Genomic DNA, 16867 nt, shown 5'->3' with positions numbered 1-16867 from the left:
GTAGTTATACGGTTATACATCTTATGAAAGCTGGCTCTCTTAAAGGAAAATGTATGGTCACGTTATAATGCTGCCCAGTAACTTCTTATCAATGACATGCCTTTGTTATTAAGAGATAACAAAATGCTGACAAACATTTAGAAAGTTAAAGTTTAGCAGAGAGAGGTGTGGGAGAAAATCTCAGACACCACCATTAATGGTTTAGGGTGTTGTTTTTGTAGCTCTCCACATCTACCACATCTACTCACACTTTCAAGAGTGTGAAATATGTTACCGTACACAGAGCTGAAACTATGGAACACCTAAGCTAAGCTGTTATCTTAGCCAAAATATAACACATGCGTTATTCATGAAAAGAGCTGTTACAGGAGCGGTACCTTGTATCCCAGCAGGTGTCCTCTGACTGTCTCTTTGTCTATTGCCGCCCAGGTTACTTTGATTGTGGTGCTGTTTATTAGTTTGACACCCACATCCATCGGAGCCTCAAGTGGAACTTGAACAGTGGAAGGTGACAGGTGAGAGCATGAGTTATGAATTGTTGTCTTTGGGTAATAAATTACCTCTGCATTAAGAGGCAGAGAACATCCCTAAATACTTTTTTTTTCTTTCTGAAATTTGAAGACTTGACCTAAAGGGACTCTAACATTAGAAAAAGGAAAATATTTTTTTTCATATTCCTATGTAAGCTGCTAACCATCAGGGTACAAAGATTGTCTTTAAGTTATTTTATGACACAGTAGTTAAAATCACAGTCACAGAGTGAGACAGAAAGCAATTTCAACTAATGCCTCTGCATGCAGAGGCTGTAAAGGTGCCGCAGATTACAGTACCCCCAGTTCTATGGGTGCTATAACCATGAGTGCACGATTCACAGCAGAACAGGCCCAAGAGGGAATTCTTTCAAGTGTCCAGCAAAACAACTTTGATTAAGAAAAGGATGAGGTATGCATACATGAGACAGAAGAAGAATACAACCCAGATCATGATGAATCATCCTCAGATGCAGAAGAAATACCCCAAGGTTTCCAAAAATTAGAGACAACTGGAAAAGGACAGCTGAGACTGATCTGCGTGCTTACATGGGGCTGCTAATCATAGGAGGTGTTTACAGTTCCCAAGGCGAGGCTGCATCTAGTCTCTGGGAAGGGCGATTTTATATGGCACAATGCCAAGTTTTCAAGAATGCTACGATTTGTTAGCCATGACTCAAGATCTGAAAGACATGTTACAGACAAACTATCAGTAGCAAGTGGGTTGAGTGGCTGCCATACCTCGACAACCCTGGGGCTGAAGTAACAGTGACTGCTTTGATTCAGAAGTACATTTTAATTATTTTCCAAAATATAAATGATTTTAGCTGTTTGACACTGATACTAATTCCTGATTTTGATCTCTTGTTAAAAGGTTGTTGTCCTTTCTGGCAGTAAATGCCCAGCAAGTAAGCAAAATATTGCATCAGTATATGGGTGGCCTGCCATGCACGATGCAATTATGCTTGGGAGATGCAAGTCTACATAAAGAAGCCGACCAGTGGAGGCCCAGACAAGAACCAAGTATAAAAAACAAGTATAACAAAAGGCGTGGCTGAGCCGGATGACAAAAACTAAGCTGTGGGACGAAACATGAACATGACTATGACAAAAACAAAACAAATGAGTAGACATGGCATGGAAACATTTAACATTTATTATTGACTTTGCGTGGCGTGGTGTGGCATGAGGGGTGAAAAACTTGGATTGATTGGTGAATGAGTGCAGCTGGGGACAATGAATACAGGTGACATGAGTGAACTAATGATCAGAACATGGGGACTGAGGGGAAAACCAACGGCAAGACTAACACAAAACATGAACTCAAAAACCAAGACATGACACAACCATGATAAAACATAAAACTAAAAACATGGAGAAAACCCCACGGACATGACAGCAACAACCTCATCTCACCCCCTACGTGTTAATGTTCTTGCTGTGTTTTCTTTTGTGTTCTTTTTGTTTTAGAAAAAAATTACATTAAGGTTGAGACTCCATGACAAGTAATTAAAATAATATACATATTGAATTTGTCACTGAATGTCAATAAAAAGTCAATTTCAACATTTCAACGTTTTTTGTTCATGTTAATTTGATTAATCATTTTCTTTTTTACCATCCTCCCCTGAGTAGCCGATGACAGGATCTGGTTCAGGTCCTTCGCCTATCGCATTCACAGCCTGAACTTTGATTTCAAAGGCAGAGAAGTTGCCGACGTCGTTGACAATGAACGGTGGTGTCGTTGTGTCGCTCATGTGCCACTTGGGCCCACTGCCCACCGCTCGTCTCCACTCCACCTTGTACTTGAAGTCAGGTCCATTGAAGTTACGTTTGTCCATTTTCTGCAATGACATGAATAGCAAGCAAGAAAACACAAATAAGTTTAGAAATATTATCTGGAGCTGCTTCAAATAATAGTACACTCAGATACTTGGTGTACCTTCCAGTTGATGACCAGAGTGTCCAGGTCTGCAGACTCACTACGAACATCTTCCGGGTTGTTGTCTGGAACTGAATTTGATCAACAGGTCAGTGTAGTTTAATTTGGGGCTTATCTTGACATCAAAAAGTGTTGACGACAAAATGCTGGGTTTTACCTGTAGGAGTTGTGTTGTGTATTTCAGACGGCTTGCTGGGGTCACTTTTGCCCACGTCGTTGATGGCAATGACCCGGAAACGGTAAGACATGTAAGGCCACAAAATGAGGACTGCACGCTCCTCGTTTCCACTTACTCTCCTCAGCTCTTCCCAACCCTTCTCTTTTGAATCTTGATCTTCAAACTCCACCACATACTCTGTTGAGATGGCGATAAGGAGCGATTGGAAAAGGCAGCACGAGAACCAAAAGGAAGTGATAGAAACATAAACACTCAGTGGAGCACAAAAATATGTTGAGCTTGTGTGATTAAAAGGTCACATGTGTCTCAACCCCCCAATCCCAGGTCACCATACATCAAATTAAGTTGAATTTTAGGTTAAATGTTTGGGCAGGTTATACTATAGTTAGGGTACATGTAAAGTACAATCTTACAAAAATTAAAGTAATTCAGTGTGATGTTGTCTGAATATATGACAGCAGTTTTAGTTTCAAACAGAAGAACAGAGCAAGAGCAGAGTAGATGCGGGTACTTAAAATCCCCATGGATGTAAAGAAGGCATTAAGTTGTGTAGGATGGGGGGGTAGGAACTGCATTGTGTCAGTGGACAGTCTCTGTGGTAATATAAACCAGGCTGTCTGTGTATGTGTGTGTGCGCGCACTAAACCTTGCACAAGGCTGTTGTGGTCATCTCCAGGAATCCAGCTGAGAGAGACTTCACGATGCTTTGAATCAGAGATGTGGAGAATACCAGGAGGGTCTGGACGGTCTAAGCATAACAACATTATCATTATTATTATGTCTGTGCTCGCCATGTCTACAAACATCATTTCAGAGGTTATATTAAAACCTGTTAAACAAATCTGTATTTATACAGTAATGTTGTGTACTCTGTCTAAGATAATTGGTGGTTTATTATCATGTAGCGTTGTGATCTTACCACATAAAGTAAGAGTGCCATTGGCTTCAGCCATGTCCAGTGAAGTGATGATCTGACAGGTGTAGACACCCTCATCCACTAGTTCCACATTAGCTATAATGAGGTTCGATCCTTCAAATGTGTATCTAAGGAAATATATCATATGTTAATGAAGATTCTCAGTCATGGAGGTCATGGTAATCATAGGAACTTGAATGAGGGCAACTGGACTTCTGAACAGAAGAAGCCTTTCGGATGGGAGGTAAAACGTCTTCAAGATCCAATAAGAAGTCCAGTTGAACTTATTCAAGCTCTTGTAAAATTATATGATAGTTATTTTCATTATCCCGTTCCCTTAAATTGATTATAACACATTGGTATGGTGATGCATGGCAGCAAGAAATGTTTTGTGTTTAAGCTTGTGTTAAGTTTCTAACATCATCTTTTTTTATAAGTGTCTATCATGTAGAGTGTCAGTCTAACTTTTCATCACTGTGGGATTCATAGAGCTTCTGATTGTTCTTCCTCCACTGAATGACAGGAGTGCTGAGACTGGCATCGATGAAGGCCACACACGTGAAGATTGCCGTGTTTCCAGGCTGCACCTTCAGAGCCTGTGGTGGTGACAGGATCACTGTCTTGTCTGGAGGGGAAAGTAAGGAGACACAAAGCTGAGACGAGCTTCAAGAGGTGCAAATAACATAAGTTGCTTCGGGACTCTGCTTATGTGGTTGCACATGTGTGTCTCACTCACTGAACACCTCCAGCTCGGCACTGATTGACAAGTTGGAGTTCTGCACTGAGCAGGTGTAGATGCCCTTGTCGTCATGGGTGACATTAGAGATCTCAAGCCCTCCATTGGTGAGCGGGTTAATTCTGGGATCAGCCAGAATGGAGGATGTCACCCTGTCCCTAGAAAGCACACACATCAGAAACTTGGTGAGCTGAGCACAAAATAATGCTTTACAGTTTCTGCCGATAAATTCACCGGTTTAAATGCCACTTTACCCTTTTAACATAGAAATAAAGCCTTTTTGGATACCTGCCACACTGACAAAATACACAGTCACAGCCCAGATGTACAGGCATTTAGCTCTTAATTTATGCAAATGAAGAGCTACTCATGCATCAACATTAGCTCTGTGAAGTACAATATAAAAGGCTACCAGAAAGCACTAGGATATTCAGAATAAGGTCACAGTCATCTGCCTTACCATATGACTTTGGGTTTAGGAGAGCCAAAGGTCTCACACTCAAGTAAAGCCTTCTGGCCTTCTGTATATGAGTAGATTTTCCCATCTTCAGAAAGGATCTGGGGAGGTAGCTCTGAAACAACATACACATTCATGATATGCAGGGAGATACACACACTGAAAATTCAGTTGAATAAGCGACATGTAGAGAGCAAACACCCACCAATGACATAGACATTGGTGTTGGTGAGTATGGTTCCATGTTTGTTGGAGCCCCGGCACTGGTAGATGGCAGTGTCTCCAAAGTTGACATCCTCTAGGATCAAAGATCCACTTGCTGTCACAGTGCGTCGTGAATCCTCATCAGTTTCTGTTGAAAGGTTACATAATGTCAGTTCATCTTAAGTTTCCAGAGATGTGTGTTGAAGTATGTTCAGGTAAGTTTGTGTCTCACCTGTGAGTGGGATCCCATTGATGGTCCAGGCGGTGGTAGGAGTGGGGATGCCATCTGCCTGACAGTCTAGTCTGACAGTCTCACCTGGGGCATATAACTGACTGGCTGGTTCTTTGATCCAATAAGGGGCAGCTACAATGAAGAGGATAAAAACACATGTGCTAAGTAAAATATTACATTTTTAGATTTTATTGCATCAAAACAAAACATTAATTGGTCAATGACTGCACTTGAACAACCGATTATTAACTATAACCCTGTTTTCTAAAAAAGTGCAATGTGAAATGTAAATGAAACTGAGAAATCATGTAGTCCTTGGGAAAATATTGTATTCACTTAGAATATTCACTTATTATATTCACTTACTGAAGTGATGCCAGCAACAGGTTTTAAAAAAGTTAGGATTGGTAAAAAAAAAAACACGTAAACAGAAACAGACAGCTCCATATATATGGTTTATACAGAGTGTGGGGCAACATATGATGCCATCCAGATTACGTTTTAATGGAAGGTCTTTCTTTTTTAAGAAGCAAAGACAAAACCAAACCTCGTCTTGCATGTACTGTATTACAACAAAATGGCTTTGTGATAAAGAGTCTAAACAGGCCTGTCCAGACTCGTCACCCTCCTAAAACAATTAGTGACAAAGGAGGTCCCAAACTGTATATCAGAAATCCTGTATCAAGCAAATATTTCATTTTTGTTTTACATTAATTGAAATGTGTTGCTGGCATCTTAATTTGATTTGTTGTCTTTGTACTATTTTCCAATTATAAGAAAACCATCTCATGCAGAATCTTTTACTTTTTTACAACGTTCCAACTGGAGACTGCTATTTCTTCTTCTTTTTTTTGGTTTACTTCAAGCAGAACTACATTGGTTTTACAAATCAGTACGATTTTACATGTCACACTGTGTAACTGTGAAAGACATGCTTACGAGGTAGGGGCAGAGTTATAAATAGCAGTTTGATGTTGCTTAGTGTGAAGTGTACAACAATGATTATGTGGTATCCTCTGTGACTAATGCTATTTCTGTAAGTGCTCCAACCTTACAACAGCACCAGAAAAGGCTCTAAAATGTATTTTTACCATCAAAATTAATGTGTTATTGTAGTTAACAATGTATTGATGGTGTGAGGTTAACATATGATATGTATGAACTATGAACTTCAAAATATCTAGTTGAAATGATATCAACATTTATGGTCTTTCGTATTTGTTAATGATGTTTCTCTTTAAAATTTTGTTTGTGTGTTTGTGCACGAGAGAGAGTGAGACACACCTTCTACGGTCACCATGTAAGTGTGAATGGCCTTCCCTTGGGTGTTTTCAGCGATACACTGGTACTCGCCCCCATCACTTTCTGAGATATTTGTGAAGCGCAGGCGGCGATCAAACATATCTCTAACAGTCCGAGATTCAGACATCTCGCCATCCTTCCTTAACCACGTAACTTCAGGAGTTGGCCTGAAGAAGGACAGTTAAAACAGGCACATGTATTGCAGGAAATCAGAGAAGATGTATGTTGAGATATGCAGGTGCATAACAGAGAGAAGAAATGGATGAGTATGTAACAGACAGGAAGAGAGAAAGAGATATGATGGAAAAAGTAAGCAATATATTAAAGAGAGAAGGCAGCAGGAAGCAGAGTTGGCAGATGAGAGCAAATTAAGTCAAGTGTGGGGAGGAAGGGGGTGGATGAAAGGCAGGAGCAATTGATTTAAAGGAGCGGCTTTAGTTTTCTGATTTATGGAGGCAGAGGCACACATATATGCCCACATGTATGCACAAATACTCACAGGCCTTGGACGATGCACTCAAGCTCCACTGTCTGGCCTCTGAGGGCGTGGTATGTGCTGTGGGATCCAGAAGGTCTCATCATGTGTGGTCTCCGGTTGCGCAGTACCGAATTGGCTGGACAAGGAGAGGTGGAAATGCATAGAAAAAGAGAAAGACTCATTCATATGTATGGGGATTTTTCAGATTGCTGTGCTGCTGACACAGCAGCTACCCTGACACACATACACACCAGGATGCAGGGTGGGGGATCATCTGGGGATTACTTTACCTCTCTAACAAATCATGCAGATTTACACATATAGGTCTGATGTGAACATGTGCTCATCTTTCTGACCTCTAGTTGGACCACAGATGCTGGCAGCCACCTCTCAGTGTGAGCTGCTTCTCATTACAACTGGGCCGAGAAGGTGATGGACCCCTTGCTGGCTTTGGGACATCCATCGGATACGGTCTCTGCTTTAGTCAGCGCAACATGCCACCACATGGTGCACTGACTTTGGTTTAACTACACAGTCTCTGAAGATCTCAGTAAAAACAACACTGCACATGCCAATTTAATACTGGCTCTTTAACATCGAAACTAGCATACACAGTGTGATTGATGGAAGCTCTACAAAAAGAGGAAATTGGTACATACATCTGAGTGTCATGTTTGGAAACAGAACACCATGAATCAAGGTTGTTCAAATTTATGGTTTAGGGAGAAATGTTCCAATGGCCATTTTACAGATTTCAAAGACCTCTGCTATACTTATTCCATTCCTCTGATTTTATCATGTCCATCAATTTTCTCTGAGCACTGAAGACAAAATTCCACTAACGATTCATCGAGTTGAAGTGGCAGCACAAATCTGAAAATCAAACTAACACTATGTAGATGTCTACAATCATTGCCAGCAAACTGGAAATATAATTGGTGATATATGGTTGAACAAGTTACTTTGATTTTATAAAACAGCAAAGAGAATTTCAACTGTTTTACAGAGTTTTACATAAAACTAATTTCCAATCTAAATTCATCTATCATAATTTACTTTGTACATGGTTTGTGATATAACCAGTTTGACGTGGAACCTGGATCAATTTATACCGTCACATTTTATTGGTTTGGATTTGAAAGAAATTTACTGTTAACCAAATTGTGTTTTTAAGTATCACCACTTCAGTTTATGTTGCATCAGTTGTGTTTTCATCAGCTGATCCAGAACAAAACTCACAGGGGTTGACCTTCAGGGAGATGGGTTCTTTTGTCAGAATCGTCCGCGTCGCCAGGTACTGGACGTTGCACGTGTAGTCATTCCTGCTGTCCTCTGTGGTTAAATGAGCAAAGTATAGGTTGCCATCCCTCCCTACCACCACACGCTTACTAAGCTGGATATGATGTAGCCCTGATGACAAAAGAAAGAGAGGAACGGAGAATGTGTCAGAAAATGTATCTGTATCTGCTGTCATAAGGAAAAACATTTTAAAAGGACAGAGAAGCTCAACATGATGTTAACAAGACAATAACACAACGAGACGATACAGAGGAAGGAGGTACAAGGATACGATATTTCTATGTCAGCTCTTAGTCATCCAGGACATGGTAATCCTAAAAGCTGACACAGAAAGCTGTGGGACTTTTCATTTACATATCTATTTTTCGGTAGCCTATTTGAAATAAACCAAACAAAAGTTTACTTGCTTAATACTTTCCCTCTTGGGATAAAATAAATAGTAAAATGATCATAAAGTATAAACAGACAAGGGAGAGTAGAGGCAAGAATAGATTCTTAAAAACATGAGAGAACCAATTGTGAAAAATACTATTTTCAAAACAAATTATCTCTTTTTCTCATGAGGATCGTGGAAAACAAAGGAAGGGTATGTAGTCTAATAGTCAGTTTTATGAGGGAGACAGGAAGCATTTAATAGATGCAGAGATGGAAAGGTAATGTACTCACTCCAGTCCATCCAGTGAATGATGGGCTCCATGGAGCTCTGTGGGGGGTTACACTTAAGAACCATACTGTTTCCCTCGTCAGCCTTCACATTAACTTTCTTTTCTTTCTGCTGAGAAGGGAGGACTACAGGGAGGCAAGCAAGGAGCAAATACACAGTGGTAAGTCTGTGAGAAAACAGGTGATAAACAAACACAAACATATGCAAAGATCTCCTGAGGCAATCCTCATCAAGTGTCACCTTAAAACACACAACACTGTGAAGGAAGAGGGTGATTTATAAATTTCCATTGGAGGAACTTCATGGAAGAGGTCAGGTAAGGTCTTTTGTGTAACAGATGATGAACAACGTGATTTCTCAGTCATGTGTGCATACTCTAACCTCCCTCCCCGCCTCTGCCCATTGTTGATAACCCCACAGGAGCCACTGAAAAGTGCTTCGCATGACATCAACTCAAGAGTGTTTCTGGGGAAACCGTTGTCAGGGAAACTGCGAGGGAAGGAGGTTGCCCAGGAGAGAGCCAGTCACACAGGTGGATGGATACAAAGGTGCTCTTTACTTTTGCTCAGGTCGTGTGTGTGTGTGTGTGTGTGTGTGTGTGTGTGTGTGTGTGTGTATACTGATTGTTATGTTATTGCATGTAATTATGTTGTGGGTGGTAGACATCTGAGCTTTGAGCATGAGCCTCTATCCACTAACTGAGCTATTTATAAAGCTGGCAAAGGTTTACCGCTTGCTCAGCTTGCAGCTTTTTAAATTACCGGTAACAATATAAATCCACAACAACGCAGCTCACTTCTAATCTGGACCTTGAAGGTATAAACACAGGCATAAACGAGAAGGAATACTGAAGCTGACATTTATGGAGGATATGGTCATTTTTCTGATAATTGAAAACATATCAGAAGATCACTGATTTGTTTCAGACCATTTCAAAGCATGTAGACTTGTTCCTATGGCTAAGGCCAAATGATTTCAAATCTGCAAATATAAGATTTATTGGTAAACGTATTGAGCATCCTCAAAACTGGACAGTTCTATCTTTGAACAACTAGTCAGTGATTGCTTTATAAGTCGTCCATGTGTTCTCACCATCAATTCTGAGGATGGCCTCGTTAGACACAGCTGTTCCCAGTCCATTGGATGCATAGCAGACATATTTGCCTTGGTACTGCTTCAGGGAGTCCATGGCATTACTGAGCGTGTAGAATGCAAATGTGCCTAAACGTTCAGTAACTTTCAGTTCTGGGTCACTGCCTGGGTCGAACTCTTCTCCATCCTTGGTCCATCGGAAACTTGAAAGAAGAGAAAACAAGAATAAATTGACACTGACACAGGACCGTTCATTCAGACATCAAAGTCACAGTCATTTCTATGTTCCTTTGATAACAGTCATTAACGTGACAAGATGTCACTGAGTTTGAAGGAACAAATGAATTGCTGTACATTTTACACAAGATGCTCCAGCGGGACTCAGAATCTTGTGCTCTGTAATTGCGATATTCATCTTGTCCTAGGCAATCGGAGCAGTTTTCCACTTCAGAGCAGCTAAGACACTCTGCGAGGAGATTGCTCGAGGGCTTAATGACATTTATCCCCTGTTGAAACAAGAACTCTGACTGCGAGAAGCTGTTCTCTCATGTAGTACTAATATGTAGATGTCAGCTGAACAAGGAGATGGAAGATCACTGTTCACAGATTTCTTAAAAGAATCTGTGAGTAATGTGGCAGCCTAAGACATAGACAAACAAGGTTTATTTTGTCTGGATGTGTGTGTTGACTCACATGGGTGGAGGGTTGCCAGAGGCTTCGCAGTTCATGGCAAAGTCCTCAACGCTGAAGACAGTGACAGACCCTGGCTGTACGGTGATCGCAGGAGGCCTCTTGACTGTATGAACACAAATAAAAATTAGTGCAGTCCCAACATGATTATAAAGAAAGAATCGTTGCACATAAAGACACACGCATTTTGAATAGTCTTGCAGGCTTTCAATTGCTGAATTCACCTGACCTGCTTCGCAAAATATGCCACCATAACTCCAGCTATGGCATGCAAACATAAATCACCCTGCAGGAGTGATAGACATTTGCATAGCCACGTTTAAAGGCTTAATAGACAGCACAGAATCACTCTAAAAACAGCTGCCTCCAAGTAAATTCAGTCAATATCACTTAAAAACACTCCCCAGACAAAAAGATGAAATGTAGGCCGTGGAAAAGAGTAAGAGCAAGAGAGAGAGAGAAAATGGGTTGAGATGAGAGGAAATTGATACAGCATAATGTAAGACAGAGAGTTCGTGTAAAGAAGATATATGGCAGAGTAAGAGACGGTGAAAAGGATGTGCAAGTCTGTGGGGGAAAGCAGAGATAAAAAGAGAAAAGTAATGACCACCAGTAGAGGTTTCTCTTTCTTTTGCATTTCTAATGTCGCACATTGAAAAAAAACTTGCTTGAAGATGTGTTAAAAAAGCAGGTTTGAAATTTTTACATGTTTTTATAAATGTACATCGAAAAACCTTTGATTACTACACACATGCGCTGTTTGCAGTGGAATATGAGTCAAAGCGTGACACTCGTGGGTATAGTCTTTAATTTGACTTAAAGGAAAAGAGACAGAGCTTGAATTAGGAATAAATCCACATTATGTAGGTAAATGGGTAAAGCTGTAAAGGGGGGGGGGCTGCAGAAGAAGAGGAAAAGGCACTGAAGATGGAGAGCTAAGCAGACAGAGGAGACAGATGAAAGTGCGGCAAAGAGAGAGAACATGCAGGGCAGCGAAAAACAGAGCAAGGGAAAAAAACAAACAAAAGGGTGAATACACAGAGAGAGGGAGAGTGAAGAAATTTAATGAAAGAATTCCCACTGATAGAAGAAATAAGCCGTTTCCTCAGCTGATCAAATTGAAGTTTAGGCTGCAGGCACTGCTCCAATATTGGCAGAGGAGGAGGAGAGGAGCTGGTGCTTAGTGCTTTAACTCCTCTTTATTTCCCGATGTCTTTGATCTGACAGCCCTGCTGCCTCCTTACAGACAGCAGCTACTCAAACTTCCTCCTCCCTGCTCCTGCAGGGATGTCACCTATTGGGAGCCAATGATGCTAAACACACTCACACAAAAACAGACACATGTTCACAATACCACGCTCACATTGAAAAGCTCACTAACATTGCACTACAAATGCACGGTAACCTGAGATTAGTTGAAGAGCAACATCATGTAGGGGGAGTATTTTTTTTTATGTTTGCAGAAAGGGAAAACAACCTCTGGGATAAAGGAAGCGTTTACAATAAGCTTTGACAGCACATGCATTAATACAAGAAACACATCGATAAGGTTGAAAGCACTTACGATCACTTATGTTGTCTGTTAATCCACAATGTTGGCCAGAGTAAAAGCAATGAAGGAAAATATTTCAGTTAGAGTAGATAGATTGATCAACATATAGATCAATATATATCGATAGATAGATAGATAGATAGATAGATAGATAGATAGATAGATAGATAGATAGATAGATAGATAGATAGATAGATAGATAGATAGATAGATAGATAGATAGATAGATAGATAGATAGATAGATAGATAGTGTCATGCTGTCACACAAGGGAACCAAGGTTAAGTCCAATTTGACCAAATATTGTCCAACATTTTCACTTTTCTAATATACTGTCAGGCGCAGTTGGCTTAGTTGAGCACAATAAAACACTTGGTAATTGTTGAATATCCATAATTGCATGGTTACAGGTTTGTCCTCTGTAATGGTGCCTGGCTTTTTTTGCTTCCTTGACACAGATTCTAACCCATCTCCCGTTATTGATCGCGATCACTGCCTCAGTAGCTCTAATCGACATGTCAGAGGCTGCCTAATTTAAAAGCAGAGGACACCTTGACCTTTTCCATCTTTTACCTGCTCCTTCTTCCACCTCGTCATCCGTCTTTCATCCTCCTCAGCCTTCTCATCTTGTGTCACCTTTCCCCTTTGGGGATTAGATGAGGAAATTTACTGCATTTCATCAACTTTTGAGTGATTTATGTGTGTGAGGCCACACACTGCTAGTTTGCATTCATACACTTTTGAATTATATGTGTAGGTAGTAATAGAGTGTGACTCATAGCTAGTAGTCTTCGATGAAGAGAGAGCAACAGAAGCAGAAGAGAAAACAATATCCACTTTCTCTCCACTGGAGCTTTGTGGGCAAGTCGGCAGCAGCAGAGGAGATGAAGATCAATTTCCCAGTAGGGCCACAAGCTCAGCTGTATTTCTAATGCCCACATATTGCATCGAGGAGGTGGAAGAAATGAAAACGAGTGAGGAAAAATCTTGCTGGATTTTTGTTGTATAACCAAGTTGTTGATTTAATTACTCCTTTATCAGATTCTGGTTCTCACCAAGGGAACCAGATCAATAGAGGGACTAATCAATGCAGTATGAGGGGATCAGTTACAAAGTAATTAGACACACCACATGCCCAGATGAAATCTAACCAAAGAAACGTCTTAGAGCTGTATTTTGAGCAAAACACACTCTGTGTTACTGAAGGAGAAACACATGCTCATACTCTTTTTCTTGCACTAATTAATCATGATTAAAGATCTTTATTAGGGTGTTTTGATGAATCAACAGTGTAATTAGCACAACAAATAGATCTTTGAACCACACTGTAGCATTTGGCTATTGTTATGTATATCATGATATTAATCAGTACTCACAGTTGAAGGGTATTTGTATGGCTGCTTGGCTGGACTGCGCACTGAGGAAAAGGAGGGTGAGGTAAAGGGGGAGGAGGTGGGGGGAGCGCTGCCCCCTACTGCAAACCTGCTGTCGCTGCGAGCGAGGCATTGCTCACTGTCCCGTCAAAGTTCCACCTGCTCACACACTTAGTAAAATACACAGAGACGCAACCTCGCTCTTACACACAAAAACGCACTGAAGCTGAGCAAGTATGAGGCTGTGTCTCCCGTGCTAGGAGCTTTGGCTTTTCCTTATGTGTCTTTTGGTCCCGCTTGTCTTGTGTATGTCCTTTGGTTTTCCTCTTTAAATCAGGTCAAAGCCCTCCTGCAGGTCTCCTCTCTGAAAGATGAAAAAAGAGAGAAGGGCAGGGAGGGGTGTTGGAGGAGGAGAGAGAGGGGCCATGTGTCAGAATGGGAAAAGATTACCGTGCACCATGTGGTCACACCAACAGACTGAGACAGCGAGTTAACGCGCCAATCAAAAGTCAAGAATACACATGGAAAGGACAAAACATTTACAATGGCTGTAAAAAAAAAACCTGCCCCTGCACACGCCCACACACAAAGTCTGCATTTGGTTTGAATGACATGACCAGTGGGCCATATGGAGAGGCCAGTCAGCAGGACAGATGGACAGAATGCCACAACAAGATGCTGAACAGAGCCTCTCAGCACCCAGATGGGCCACGAGCGAACAAATACAGACTGATGAAGAGTCAAATCTGATAATACGCAAGACAGACAAACAAATAGTTTTATAATTAGGTTGGCTGGTCGGGGCTGCATTGCGTGTACTGAACAACTCATAGCGAGATTGGGTGACAGTACTGTGATAAAGATGCGATAAAGATGCTATCACTCGTGGTGAGTGAGGCAAGCCACCCCTCCTGGGAGTCCATCCATCCTCCATCTGTAACATTGGAGTCGGTCCCCGCCGCAACAAGCAGGCTGTCCTCCCCCGCAGCACCGCGTGGCGCAGCCCGCTGACTGTTTACACTACTCAGTATCACACACAAAGAGCTGTTATGGCACACCATGATTGAGACATACATGCGAGACAAAAGAAATTGGCGAAAATAGAGAGAAAGGGTTGCTTGGCAGGTCTGCAAACTGGTTGAAGGAGTTTTGGCCCAACTCTCCACCGTTTGTTGGCAGTGCCTCAACAGAGTGATGGGTGACCTTGACAAGATGAAGGTGAGTGTGGAGAGGTGATGATGATAATGAGCAAGCATCAAGGGTGGGAAGAAGGTGGAGAGTGGTGATTATCATTCATTTTCTTCTATGAAGTGGGTGGAGGCTGGCACATGACTGTTGATATTTCACATGTCACTCGTGGAGAGATCATAGACCGATGTCTTTGAAAAAGAAACAGGAATGAAGGATTTGTCTAAAACAAAAGAGCCCAATTAGATCAAATGAAAGAACAAACAAGAGCTAAGTCCCTAATAAGGCAGTTTAAACTAACAGTATTAGGAGTAAATGAACCATTACACTTACTCGTTTGCCTTATCAGAAGAATGGCAAGCGTACTAAGATGGGGGAGATGAAAGAGTGGTAGGTGGGTGGAGGACTTAAGGAAAGATAAAAAGTGAAAAGCGGGGTTCAGGATGGGTGCGGAGGAGAACGAGAGGTGAAGCAAAGAAAGGAGACAGGGACGCTGATTGTAGGGGTGGAGAGATGAGATGCAGGAGAGGAGGGGTGACAGCTGTGACACTAATCCTATCCATCCCCTTGCACACATATACACGTATATGTGCAAGATCTTTCAATCAGTGTGCATCATTGACTTTCTTCTTTATCCTGTTCTTCTTTTCAAGTCTTTCCATTAGACCAAAGCCTCTTAAGTTGTTGTCCATTGGAGACAGACAGCCAATTAGTCTTAAACTAGCTTCTCCGAAATGCCATTAGAGGCAGATGAATGAAGAGCTAGTTGGGGTATTACTACAGCTGTTAATGTGATCTTAAGTTGGAGCTTCCCTGTCAGTTTCTTTACCATGGAGATGGCGAACTTTGTCCTGAGTGGAGCAAAGTAACTTGCTAATCAATGATGAGCGGCACATGCACGTGCACATGAAAAACATGTGCGCTTGTTGAGAGGTATACACAAAGAAGGTTGTAATGCATGAATAGGCTGACTGAAAGAAAAACAGGACAGACAGACGCACACCTCAACGGGTCTGACAGAGGACACCACGGAGATAAAAAGGGCACGGTCCAGTGGGCTCCAATCAAGGGGCAGACCTTGCTAAAGAATATTCCACAGATGCTTGGGATGGAGCAATAAAAGGGAACGCTATAATAAGTTGGGAGGGGTGAATAAATGACTATGTTGTGAAAGAGAGGCTAAGAGGTTGCCATGTAACAAGGTCAGCCCAGAAACCCAAACATGCTGATAGCCCAGACTGATGTGGCCTGAGACAAAAAAACTACACACACATACACGTAGACAAATTGCAAGCTGTGTGCACGGCAAGGAGCCAAGAGGCCACTCCATTATCGCAGGGGGGAGAGGCTGACACTGAAGCAGATGCCTGATTTCACTTCTTCTGGGTGACTGCTGTGTAGCTGTCAATGATCCAATCTCAGCACTGTTACCTGCTTCATTGGACGGGGTCAGAGGTCATGTGTGGGATGGCTGCTTGCAGCTGGGCTGAGGTGACCCGACAGTGTTTCTGGGTGCTTTTAAAAACTATTATCGCCACTGGGATGTCATACAGTGCAATCAGAAGTCATTCAATCACCGCGGAGACGATAGAGTGAATAGTGCATGTGTTGAGATTTGAGGGCGTGGTTGTTGGTTTTTTTTCTGCAATAAAGCCTGACTGCAGAAAATTAGCTGCCAACGGACCATGTACAAAACCAGCTAAATCGACCAAGTCAATTTTTTAGGTCAGTTAATTATTAATGAATTGCTGCTCTGAGGTGTTTTGCTTAGATAAAATGCAAACAACCCAGAGACATTGGATGATGCTTTTGGTGTTGCTGTCATTATCAAAGTTACATTTCAGAGTGCACCCCAACTGCCACCCATTAGATAGAAAATTACAACCCTCTTTCCTTTGTAAATGTTGTAATTTGCACAAATTTGATATGATGGTCGTTACCCAGCACATCGAGTGCTTAATAGGCTCCTCTGTCTGTGGAAAGAATGAAGCAAAAAGGCAAGATCAAATTTCAAAAGCCTAATCGTGTTCTGAGT

General features: G+C 41.6%; 1 protein-coding gene across 2 annotated transcripts in view; it reads right to left on the bottom strand.

Moving 5' to 3' along the window:
- l1cama (L1 cell adhesion molecule, paralog a) overlaps positions 1 to 16867 on the bottom strand; it is a 40228-nt gene that overhangs the window by 6979 nt on the left and 16382 nt on the right. For both annotated transcript variants that reach the window (XM_075476726.1, XM_075476727.1), the window contains exons 2-20: positions 13648 to 14008; positions 12285 to 12299; positions 10724 to 10826; positions 10031 to 10233; positions 8941 to 9063; positions 8215 to 8385; positions 6997 to 7111; positions 6480 to 6664; positions 5196 to 5327; positions 4965 to 5111; positions 4763 to 4874; positions 4303 to 4460; positions 4032 to 4191; positions 3570 to 3694; positions 3297 to 3398; positions 2630 to 2827; positions 2473 to 2543; positions 2149 to 2374; positions 378 to 493 (exon numbers count right to left, since the gene is read on the bottom strand). In XM_075476726.1, coding sequence (XP_075332841.1) covers positions 378 to 493; positions 2149 to 2374; positions 2473 to 2543; positions 2630 to 2827; positions 3297 to 3398; positions 3570 to 3694; positions 4032 to 4191; positions 4303 to 4460; positions 4763 to 4874; positions 4965 to 5111; positions 5196 to 5327; positions 6480 to 6664; positions 6997 to 7111; positions 8215 to 8385; positions 8941 to 9063; positions 10031 to 10233; positions 10724 to 10826; positions 12285 to 12299; positions 13648 to 13777 — 2592 coding nt within the window. In that variant the 5' untranslated portion in view covers positions 13778 to 14008. The remainder of the gene's footprint in view (positions 1 to 377; positions 494 to 2148; positions 2375 to 2472; positions 2544 to 2629; positions 2828 to 3296; positions 3399 to 3569; positions 3695 to 4031; positions 4192 to 4302; positions 4461 to 4762; positions 4875 to 4964; positions 5112 to 5195; positions 5328 to 6479; positions 6665 to 6996; positions 7112 to 8214; positions 8386 to 8940; positions 9064 to 10030; positions 10234 to 10723; positions 10827 to 12284; positions 12300 to 13647; positions 14009 to 16867) is intronic.

This window comes from Odontesthes bonariensis, chromosome 10 (assembly GCF_027942865.1).
Source record: "Odontesthes bonariensis isolate fOdoBon6 chromosome 10, fOdoBon6.hap1, whole genome shotgun sequence".
Lineage (NCBI taxonomy): Eukaryota > Metazoa > Chordata > Actinopteri > Atheriniformes > Atherinopsidae > Odontesthes > Odontesthes bonariensis.
Note: the sequence above shows the minus strand (reverse complement) of the source record. Positions and strands in the feature narration are given on the sequence as shown.